Genomic DNA, 11,560 nt, shown 5'->3' with positions numbered 1-11,560 from the left:
AAGAGGATACATCTGTTTCAAAAAGTCCATATCTGATGAATCCAGGTGTCTTAAACTCCCTCTTTAAGAATCTGGGTCAGGAGTCTGAGTCTCTTGAGTGAAGCATGAGAGTTTGATTTCTCAGCTTTGCGACAGCACAACCTGTTATTTGTGCAGTTCTGCTTTTTGCCACAGAGCAGCCAGCAGCTTCTCGGTGGGCTTGTAAATCTCATGTGAGGTGATTGGATGATACGGAAGTTATTGCTCTGTTAAAGACCTATGTTTGTAGGTTTACTAGTTTCTCATACAGGTGACAAAACAATATGCTTGACGGGCTGCAGGTTTGAGGCATCAACACTGTGTGTGTGTGTGAGTCACACTGACATGACAGGACAGTAAATGTTGAAATGTTTCACCTCTCTTTCCGTCATTAGCACCTGTTGAGGTCAGAGTGGTGACGTGATTTACAGAGTGAGGTATGTCCACTTCAACCCTGTCTCCGTCAAGAGATCAGCTCCTTTATTTATTAATTCTTTGTGAAAGCAGGTCTAATAGCTTATAAATGCCAAAAGCCTTTCAGTTCTGAACTGTGAGGCTTCATATCGTGAGGAATTGCTTTAAGTTTGAGCGATAGTGTTGTGAAGAACTAATCATAATCATTACAAAATGTTATTGTTGTGCAATTCTTCTCATATCAGAGAAGACATCAGAGTCTTTGAAACAATAATGTTTTCATTCAGTCCCTTTTTTAAAAGTGTCTTCAATATTTTTTTATCTTAGGTAATTTCTTTAACACAATAGGAATGCCAGAGAGACACTCAGAATTAGTAACGACTATTCACATCACCAAATTCGATTAGAAATCACATCAATATGCTTGATACAGAAAAAAACACATTTAAATAAAATGGAGCTGGTGGAGGAACCTGGCGTGATGTGGTTGTGTTTTTCAGTAGTCTGGTGTACAGTCATCCACACTCCTCTGTCTACTCAACATTGCCTGGTTTTTCTTTGCATTTCTGAGTTTCTATTCAAAATCCAAAGACAAAATTTTTCGAGCTTCAATGTGTTCTGACCTTTGCCCCCCTACTCTTGATAAGGCAGGTATACACAGTGGCACGGATGGAAATATTCCATTCCTCTCTCCAGCAAAACCAAAATAAGTGAACCTGAAGTTTTGGAGGCGAGTGGCTCCTCAGACCTGCAGACGTTGTGAAGGAGACGACATTCAGACACGTCACTATGATGTTTATATACCCGACTGAATGAGAAGATGTCTCCCGGCCCGGAGCAGCTCGGCAGGAGAGAGATTTTCCACATGACGATGATGCCAAACATGCTGCAGCAATCACCAAAGAGTGTTTAAAGTGAAAAAAAAAAGAAAGAAAGAATGAACACTGTGATCTGACTAAGTATTTCCCCTTGACTTGAATCCCATATAATGTCCCCTGTAGCAAAGAGCAGCTGGAAATAATCATTGCTAAAGAATGGCAGGTCGTCTCTTCACTGTGAGAGTAGGCTCATCCGTACACAAAGAAATAATATCATTAAAAAAAACAATAAATAAGGTGTACCTGTAAAAGGTTTAAAATCAACGTTAAAGTGTTTCTAATGTATGACTTTAATGTTGTGTTAACAATAAAGCTTCCTGAAAGCTGATCAGGTCATAAGAAAGGATTCATTTGGAATATTTCAAGCAGCGCCGTCTGTAATTTGACCACACAAATACCAATGAAACGCTTCAGTGATCAGGTTCAAACTGACTGAAATCCCCAAATGACAGCTTGATTGTACTCGGCGTTTTGTTACTCCAGAACTGATTGAGTTTCACGAGACGTGCTTTAAACTAAAGATCGACTTACAGTTAAAAAGTACTAATATTTTCAAAGCAGACGCCTGAAAATGTTTGGCTTCATTCTCAGGTCGACAGGAACAATGTCTAACACATTTCTTTTTGAGTCTTTGTGTCTGTGCGGTCTTATCATCCGACCTGGCAGTGTCACAGTGACCCACAACTGTAAAAGGCTTTGTTTGAAAATGTTTTTGTTTGTTGGTGATAACTGTAAGACCGACTGTTCAAACTTGGTGACGAACACAGCATACCCAACACCCTGTTACCTGATATTTCTGCCTAAAGACTCAGTTTCTGCTTACAAATCACGTTTTTTCTTTGTTCTGCCTCATGCTTTGTCTCCCTGAGTATCAGTCCAGGTTTCTGTTTGGGATGAAATGTAAAAAAAAAAAAAAAAAAAAAGAAGCAGGAAACACATTTGAAACACTCAGTTTTATTTGACACTTTCCAGCCTCTTTGGTTGATCATAGCACTACTCCCATTAGACTTTTACACACACACAAAAAGTTTATCAAGTCCAGGGAATTAAAATTAGAACTCAATACAGAGAAAAGTTAGATTTTAGTTTTGTTATATTGTCAAAATTAAGATGAGGGGTGAAGCTAAAGCAGCTTGTTCGCTCAGCATAAGCACATTTCCCCACTTCAATGTTAGTATGAATTAAAGAAGGTAGAAATAACACAGAATATTAAAGGATAAACAGTTTCAAGCTCAATGTTTAGCATTTTTAACCATTAAAACTATAATTTCGCCCCCAAAACCTTCTGCACATGTTGACTGTTCCTGGATGAAAATATTGCACCTGTGAGATAAAAGACTGGCAGTGTGGCAGAAAACAAGAGTAAAAGTAACAGAAACATTCCCGTCGATCTAAATGACAACAGGATATTTCATGAGGACTCCAGTCATTCTTAAACAGCCTAGCAAGTCATTTGTGGGATAAGTTTTTACCTGTAAAAAAAAAAAAAAAAAAATGAACACACAGTGAGGATAAAGTGCAAAACATCCAAATATTTGTAGTTGGTACTTTGGATTGAGTCAGAAAACTCTTCCATATTGTTTAAAAATCCATCTTTTCAATGGTTTTCTGTCCCCCATTTGCATTGCACCAACTGTGACCTGCACCTTAAAGCAGTGTGCTTGTCAGCTGAAACGCGCTTTAGTTGCAACATCAAGAAGAAAAACTGAATCTTAAAAATGTATTTTCAGAAATGTAAAAGATCTTTTTTTTTTTTGAAAAGCTGAGAAATTGTGGATTTAAGTGAATTTATAAAGGAAAATACAAGTTTAGGATCTCAGTTAATGACTGAAAAGCACAACACTGAACCGCGCACTGCAGCATTTTTTTTTTAACCCTGTGGTGCAAAATGTGTAGAGAACTAACAATATTAAGGGAAAATGGATGTGAAGGGCGAACTGACAGGCTTGTGGCAATAAAGCTTGAAGCCTGAAAAAGACAACTTGATACTCGGTGAGAGGCACTTTGGGTTCCAGAGACAGCTCGGAACACTCTGGCTCATTTCTTGCGCTCCTCGATCTGCTCCACCTCGCTGGACTCATCCACCACCTTGCCGTTGATCATGGTCTGAGTGACCACTTTCACAATCTTCCTGGTCCTCACATCCGGGTCTTCTGCAACACAGGGAGAAAAGGGATATATAAATTAATAAGTAAAGGAATTCCTGCACACAGACACTTGAATCCAGGCCACCTGGGTGAAAACCAGGAATCCCAACCGCTGCACCATGTGAGGATATCTGCTGGATTATCACTGTCAGTGTCTGAATAAGTAGCTTTCATCTCTTTAAGTCTGATTTCCACTGAGTGAGTCATTTTTTTTTTCTGTCAGCAACTTTTTTTCCAATTCCTATGTGGGTAAAGATGATCTGAAGGTCAAAGACAGAGGCAGAATAAACTTAAAAAGAGAAGATCCTTCAGTGGTACTCTACTGAGAAATACTCCATTAAACTCAGCAAACATCTGTATTTTAAATTGAGCTGCCAACTTTTGACTTCAGCGTGGCGTGAGAAAGACTACAGTGGAAAGTCACTCATTTATTGAGTTTTCAGCCTCTTTTTGAAAATAATCCTGACAACACACATGACAAAGACAAAGGGAGAAAGACAAAACAAAAAATAAAGTCAAATAAACCATCTGGACTTACTTTTAGGAGGTGGAGGCGTTTCCTTTACCCTGAAAAGGAAAAAAAATGTATGATACATTGAGTAACAAGAAAAAAAATAAGAGTAACAGCCACAAAAAAAAAAGCTATAAAAGCAACACTGCTGTGTTGGAGGTCATCTGGGATCACTCCTTACATTTCCTCTCCCTCCAGCAGCCTCCTGTAGGTCGCGATCTCCATCTCCAGGTTCTGCTTGATGCGCAGCAGCTGCTCGTAGTCGGTCTTGTTGCGCTGCATGTCCAGGCGGAGCTGGGACAGCTCGTCCTCCAGCTGCGTCAGCGTGGCCTGAAGACGGTCCATCTCCACCGAGTACTTCTGTCCCGTCTCGTTCAGATTTCCCTCCAACACTGCGACCTGCCGCCAGGCCACGACAACCCACAGGAGGTCAAAGCATTAGAGTGTGTCTGAATGGGTACACACTTGCATCTCTACCAAACACAATAGCAAAAAAACAAATGTAATAATGCAATGTGTATTTTAAAGTGTAAAGATGAGACTTTTTTGAGGGGAAGCCCAATTTCCATAAGCCAAGTGCCCAATTAAAGACATTAGCAAAGAGAAATGGACACGCTGATAAAATAGACGAAATGTAATCACAATTTATTTTACTGTCGTAATGTGACACCTAGTTCAAATTTAATGCACTTTGTGTGTTGGAAAGTATTTTCTGAAATTCTTTGAACAGTCTGATCACTCTGACTAAAAGCTTTCCTCTTGTTCCACTGAGTATAAAAGTGAGGGACGCATGACGTTCATGACTTAAGCTGCTGTATAAAAACCATCCAGCCTCATTCTTCACATTTTATCACAGTAGAGATTTAAAAACGTACAATAACTTAGTGAAGAGTAATGTTGATAGAACTGACGATTCCCAGAATATTTAGCTTTTGAGGTGTTAATCTAATTTTATTCTTTCAAAATCAGTGAAGCTACAGAAGTTGTTGATGATTCCCTGTCTTTTGGACACCGTGTTCAAATCCTGTCACATCATAAGCATTGGTCTTTTAAACTATTTCAGAGCACTGCTGTCCTGTATAACAGCTGCAACATCAACAAAAATGGCTGAAAGAAACCTGTTGAGTTCATCCATTCACAGCCCTCAGCACTCATCCAGACACTAGACACTGTCAGCGCCGTCATATCTCCCTATGCCATCATTCTGTGCTGGTTATCAGGTTGAGCAAACACCACAGAGCTACGTTAGTCTCCTCTTTATGCTGTTTGATCTGGATTCACATGCAGCCGTCACACACAGCCCCCACACACACACACACACACACACAGGCCTGTGTGAGTCGATGTTCTGTCACACTGATTGATTACAGGAACATAATAAAAGGCCAGTGTACACAGTACTTATAGGCAGCAGTAGCTTTTTGTTGGGCAGGAGAAAGCAGCTGTTGTCTTTAGAGAGTATTGACATGGAGGAGGAGTGTTTCGAAGCAGAGAATTTGAGGACTGGTCAATGTTGCATCCTGTTAAATAGTGGATAATTACTCCTGAAAAGACACAAGCCAGCAATTCACATGTTCCTTTACCTGTTTGCGGAGACTGTCGAGCTCGACCTCCAGTGCCTGCAGGAAGCGGCGCCGCTCACTGAGCTCATTCTGAGCACATCGCAGGGCCTCGTTGCTTTCCTTGACCTCAGACTGCACTGCCTCCAGCTGCAGAGACACAAACACACACCACACTCAGATATTTACTGGAATGATCCAGATTAGCACGAGGGAGTGAGGAGACGAACCTTCTTGAGGTACCAGGCCTCGGCCTCTTCTTTGTTCTTACGGGCGATGCCCTCATACTGGACCCTGAGCTCCGCCATGATGGCCCCCAGATCGGGACCCTGGGCGGCATCGACCTCCACATTCACCTGCTCATTGGCAAGACGCGCCTTCAGGGAGCTCATCTCCTGCAGTCGTTCAAAGAGAGGAGGGTTCAGTGGCGTTTTACAACATTAACTGTGGTATACTTACTATTTGAAATCCATTTTTTTTTTAAATCTAATTTAGGAATACTTGTACACATACAGACAGAAAAAATAATCAGTTACTTAGTGCTAAACTGCCAGTGTGCACAAAATGCCAACTGTTTCTTAAAAGAAATTGAGTTTACCCTGCAAAGTTGTGGCTCTTGTAGTCCAGTATAACTGCATGTAGAGCTGTAGCGTTGAGATCGACCTTCATACTTTACATGATTTACCAAAACTGTTCAAAAACACAAGAATCTCTTCCCTGAAAATGGTTGAAAGTGGTAAAAGAGAACTTATCGCATGAAAGCTGTAGTCCTTGTTTACAGGTCCCAAGCAAAAATGTATCATCCCACCAAGTGTTGCACTCAAAACACTTCCAGGTGTTCCACTGTCAAACTAGTCTCACAGACTTCTCTTTTTCAATATAAACCTGATATCTCGGTCTTTCTATGCATAAACAAACACTGCAGTAGAACTTGTCCTGGGTTTTTCTTTCACATTGCTGAATTCACCACCATGGTTCCCTGAGCACCGCCCCTCGTCTCACCCACATGGTCTCACATGAGAGTAAGGATGTCTCTCTGTATAAAGCAGTTGGTATTTTGCATATCTAACTTGGCTGAAGGGTCGAGTTGAACTAAATTCAGCTGTAACTACATACACATTGAGTGTAACTCTAAACAGGTGATACATGTGATGTGGGAGTGGATATTTGTCTTTTCTGTCCAGCAATCCACTAACAGTTTATACAAAGAGACATTACTTCAAATTATCTTAGATTAAATCCAGCCTCCTGGCTGTCCCCACCTGGATGGATGGTTAGAAAACCAATGGCTGGATGTTTTCTTGTCTAGTACTGAATTCTAATGCTGTATTTTCTTTTCATCCCTTTTGACTTAAAAAAAAAAAAAAAAGAAATCTCATTTGACGATATAATTAATGAATCTAGTGTTAAAAGGTTTTTTTTTTTTTACTTGAATATGCTGTCAGTTATCACAATATCCCTTAAAAAAAAGTTTAGCTCTTCCCAATAGCAGAAATGTATCATCTCTGCGTAAGTAAAAGAAAAAGCAGTGTGTTAATTTGAGTCAGACTCAGTCTACATCCTGGATTACACCACACCTGACTGTCTAAACACACAGTCTGGATGGGCTCAAGTACTCATACAATGGTGTTATCTCGCCGTCTTGGAGCACCTTGGCTACAAAGGCGCAGGGCGTGTCCGCACATTTAACATTATCATGTTTCAGACACTGAACGCTGACAGAGAGCAAACACAGCCACAGAGCTGCTTTCCCTTTTTCTTTTCCAGACGTGATGTTGAACTCCTCTCCATTAAAGAGATCTATTGAATAAGTGGAGACTGACTGATCGGATCTGTCACGGCCCCGCAGACTGATGGGAATCCCACCTCGTCGTGATTCTTCTTGAGGAAGTACAGTTCCTCCTTCAGGCTGTCCAGGTCGCCTCGCAGAGTGGCGATGATCTGATCGTGGTCTGACTTTGCTCTCCTGAGAGCATGACAGTCTCTCTCCACCGACTGGCACAGGGTGGCCTCCGCCTCCCACCTGCAAGGAATCCAAACAACCAGAGTGTCTCCTCCATGCTGCTGATGTTTCCAAAGGAAATAAAGCTGGTATGCTGAGCAAAAGCCTATATGGCACTGTCGTTTACATTTCTGGATATGACATTATCTTCAGAGACCTGCTTTAGCAAAAAAAAAAAAAAAAAAAAACTTTTCACAAGAAAAAGATAAACAACCAAAAGTATCAGTGAATGCCCACCTGGGTTTTTCCGAAACATGACCTCAAACACAACGCAAAGTCAAAAACAACAGAAAGTGAGGTCCAAACAATTCACAATGAAATGTTTTTCTTGTTTGGCCACAATGAGTAGCAGAATATCGATTTGTTTGTTCTGACTTCTGCCTCAGTCCTGCACTCAGTCGCCCACGGCGTTTACGATCTGGAGCGCCAAACCAGCATCTTGTGTTTTCTTGGTTTTTAACAGATGGCACGCACTCAAGAGGTCAATTTTAGTTATTCTTATAGGAAGCACCATTACGTTTTGAAATATTTCCTTGTCAGTGAATGAAAATGGTTTTGAGCATGTAAAAGTACGACCTTTATCTACAGAAAAAAAATGGATCTTCTTATTAGCACAGCAGAAACTCAAAGTACGTCAGAAGTGTACTTGAAGACAATCTTGAGAATAAATCGCCACTTGTGCACAAACTGCATGCAAGAGAGCCACACAGCAAATTTCAGACTGGATGCATGCGTGCGAAAAGTACCACCTAAACTCTTACAGAGATTTGCATGCGAGCTCCAAATGCACTTCACTGCTAATGCTATGAATCACTGTCACCGATGGATCACTTCTTCACATCAGAACACAAAACATACCAGCAGCACACTGTGAAAAAAGCACCGACTCGGCCATCTTTCTCCCAGTTTGTTTTCACCCTGCCCACTGTGGACTGTCCGGAAGCGAACGGCATCTTTTTGACCCACACAATCTATCACATCCCACAGCGGCCTGATGGCCGGCTTTGCCCCGGTGCCCGAGCAGCGTGGGAATGGAGCTCCGGTTTCGCAGCCTGACAGAAAGGTCATTTATTCACATCGCTCCGCAGTCTAGCGCTCTCATGCGAACACTCACAGGCGCGTCGAAGAAAGAAAGCTCTGTGTGGCACTCACTTCACCCTGAAGTCGTCCGCTGCCAGCTTGGCATTATCAATCTCCAGCATGATCCGTGCGTTCTCCAGCGTCTTCCTCCTCACCTGAGCAGGGAAACAAGGTGCAAAACTGGTTGGGATAAAGTGTTTGTTTTCTAACGTGTTTAATTTAGATGCCACATTTGTGTTATTTCACTGGCTTGAGAGTTTTGAGGCAGAGTCTGTCCTGAAACTTTAGACTCTCACATCACAACATGCTCTCCAGCAGTGAAGACATCTAAACAATGTGGGCTAAATAGAGTTTTATCAGTAGATCTCGTTGAGTCCCGACAGTCTGGACACTGACCTCCTGCCCGATGGCGTGCGCCTGGGCCATCATCCCCTCGATGTCGTGCCCTTTGGGGGCCTTCTCCATCATCAGCTGCTTGATCTTCACCTCCAGCTCCGCGTTGGACCTCTCCAGCGAGCGCACCTTGTCCAGGTAGTTGGCCAGCCTGTCGTTCAGGCCCTGCATGGTCTCCTTCTCGCTGGCGCCGAGGCCGTTGAGGGAGAGGCTGGAGCCCAGCATGTTGAGGCCGTTGCCCACGGAGACGGAGCGGGACAGGGACAGCGAGCCGATGGTGGAGAGCGGGGAGATGGAGGACTTGGAGTGGATGCTGCGGCCGCTGTCCCTCACCGACATGCTGGAGAGGGACGGCTGACGCACCGAGTAGCTGCGCACGGAGATGGAGGAGGCCATGGTGGAGCACTGCAGGGGATTCACATCGGTCATGTTAGAAATGTGTCCTCTCAATCTCTAAAAAGCTGAAATTCAAACCATTTCTCAGGTCTGCTCTGGATCCTAGAAGTGTCAGGTTGTTTTAAACAAGCAGACAAAGCCCCCTCTCATGGGAGTTCCACAGAAAAAGACAAAACCAGCAGTTAAACTAGACCTTTGTGTCTCTTTTGCAGTATCTTTGCCATGCTTTTGGTGCCACCTTCTTTGTTGCATGCCAGAAGTTTTGTCTGCCTGTTGTCCTGTTGTGACTCTGTTGGTGCTGCTTTTTACGTCCCAACAAAAAAAAAAAGGTTAGTATTTCAAACAGTAGATCTCCCCAAGGGGTATCCTGGCCTCCTTGCCCTGCTAAAAGGCCTTTGAATGCTCTTTATGAAAGTCATTTACCACAATACCAAGGATCCAGTAGCCTGTATGGCATCCGGCCATTAGTTTGTAGAGGTGATCTTCTGCTGATTTCTGTGTCAGTGATGCACCAACCACTGACAAGCAGCTGTTATCAGAAGAGACAGACCTAAAGGGTACTTACATGGAGCTTGGTCAGTCAGTGGCTTTGTGCTTCCAGGTCCTGGCTTTGTCCCTGGCTGATGGTGGGAGAGGCGGCGTTGACTGGACCAGATTTCACAGGTGAGTCTTGGCTGTTGACTGCAGTGCAGGGAGGAGCCACGGAGGTGTCCAATCCTGGTTCAACAAGGAAGAGGATGCAACACGACACCCTGCAGAGGGTGAGAGGGAAAAAAAAAACAGTTCACTAGAGTTAAATTAAAGCAGTCTCTCCTTTCATTTCTAAATGAACAAGGTTTGGTCTTTTTTTTCTTTTTTCTTTTTTTTTTTTTTTACAGACAACATGCATTACTTCCACATTGGTGCAAAGCACAGACACAAAAACCTCATTGTTGCTGTTTATGGTTTTTGTTTTTTTTGTTTTTTTGAAAGTATGGAACAAAGATGTCAGGCTTGGTTGAATATACGATCCAATCACTCCTGGAAAAAGTGTGATCTGGCTCTGAGGGCTATATTTGGCCTCACGCAGCCTGACAAGGACAACTCCCTCCTCAGGTGTTGGTCTGACCTGATTGGAGAAGCCGGTGTGGCCTGCAGGCCAGAAACAGGGCCCGTGCTGTCTCCTCCACTGGAATTGAGGGTGCACACAATGCACCGAGGTGCCATGTGAGAAGCCGGTTTCACCCGAGGACGGCCCGGCGGGCCGGGGAGAAACGGGAGGAAGCGGGAACAATGGAGGGGCCGGGTGAAAAGAAAGAGAAGACCCCTGAGAAATGAGTAGAAACGCAGGGCGGAGGTACGACTGAACTGGAAACCCGGCTTCATGTTCACATGCACATACCAGCACACACACTGTATAAGGTCACACATCTCTCAGTGCCATCATACAGTGTGTGTGTGTGTGCGAGCGACTCCCTATCGCTGCAGAGCACGACTCCTGATTCCTGTAAACCTCATCCTCGGGGGAAGATCACCTCACCTGATGGCACCGATCTGGTTTAGTGACTTACTTTTTACATCTCACTCCACGTGATCGTGCACTGAACTGTGAGCTGCCTATCTGTAATGTTCATCATTCCAGCATTCACCAGCTGTCTGACACAGGAGGCACATCCAACAAGTTTAACACCTTAATTCTGCCTAAAACTACTCACCCTGTGGTATAAATAAATATGGTAGCACCAGTGTGTCCATATCTTAATATAATAATACAGAATACATAGTAAGTGTGTGTCAGGGATACAAGGAGAGTTCCTCAGTAAATTAAAGCTGCTGTGTTTTCTCACTCTTGTTAATATCTGGGATTATTGTTGCACTGAAAGGCTGCTCTAGCCGTTTTAGCATTATTTCTGAAGAGCCACCGGGATGTGCTAGGAATACACTGCCACCATGTGGAGAGAAACGGTACTACAGATTTTCAAAATCTTTACATTTGTACTGTGAAAATTATTTCCAAATTGCCATTATAAAGTTCTCATAATGGCATTGTTCTGCTGTTTGAATGTTCTATTTTATAGATACAAGATCAGCAAGAGAGCTGTTGGGACAATAACATAACTAACTTTGCATCTCCAAGACTTTATGGTTGTTTTTTATTTATTCTTTTTTTTATACGTAGCTTA

General features: G+C 42.9%; 1 protein-coding gene across 1 annotated transcript; it reads right to left on the bottom strand.

Annotated features, from left to right (window-relative positions):
• Positions 1-2,268: 2,268 nt before the first annotated feature.
• On the bottom strand, positions 2,269-10,039 carry krt1-c5 (keratin, type 1, gene c5). The gene is made up of 9 exons (XM_030104671.1): positions 9,964-10,039; positions 9,006-9,407; positions 8,682-8,764; positions 7,394-7,550; positions 5,758-5,922; positions 5,552-5,677; positions 4,150-4,367; positions 3,996-4,024; positions 2,269-3,463 (listed from the first exon to the last, which is right to left on the bottom strand). Exons 2-9 carry the CDS (start codon positions 9,396-9,398, stop codon positions 3,348-3,350), a joined length of 1,287 nt encoding a protein of 428 aa, XP_029960531.1. The 5' UTR covers positions 9,399-9,407; positions 9,964-10,039; the 3' UTR covers positions 2,269-3,347.
• Between the last annotated feature and the right edge of the window lie 1,521 nt (positions 10,040-11,560).

This window comes from Salarias fasciatus, chromosome 12, assembly GCF_902148845.1.
Source record: "Salarias fasciatus chromosome 12, fSalaFa1.1, whole genome shotgun sequence".
Lineage (NCBI taxonomy): Eukaryota > Metazoa > Chordata > Actinopteri > Blenniiformes > Blenniidae > Salarias > Salarias fasciatus.
The sequence above is the reverse complement of the archived record's forward strand: the minus strand, read 5'-3'. Positions and strand labels throughout refer to the sequence as shown.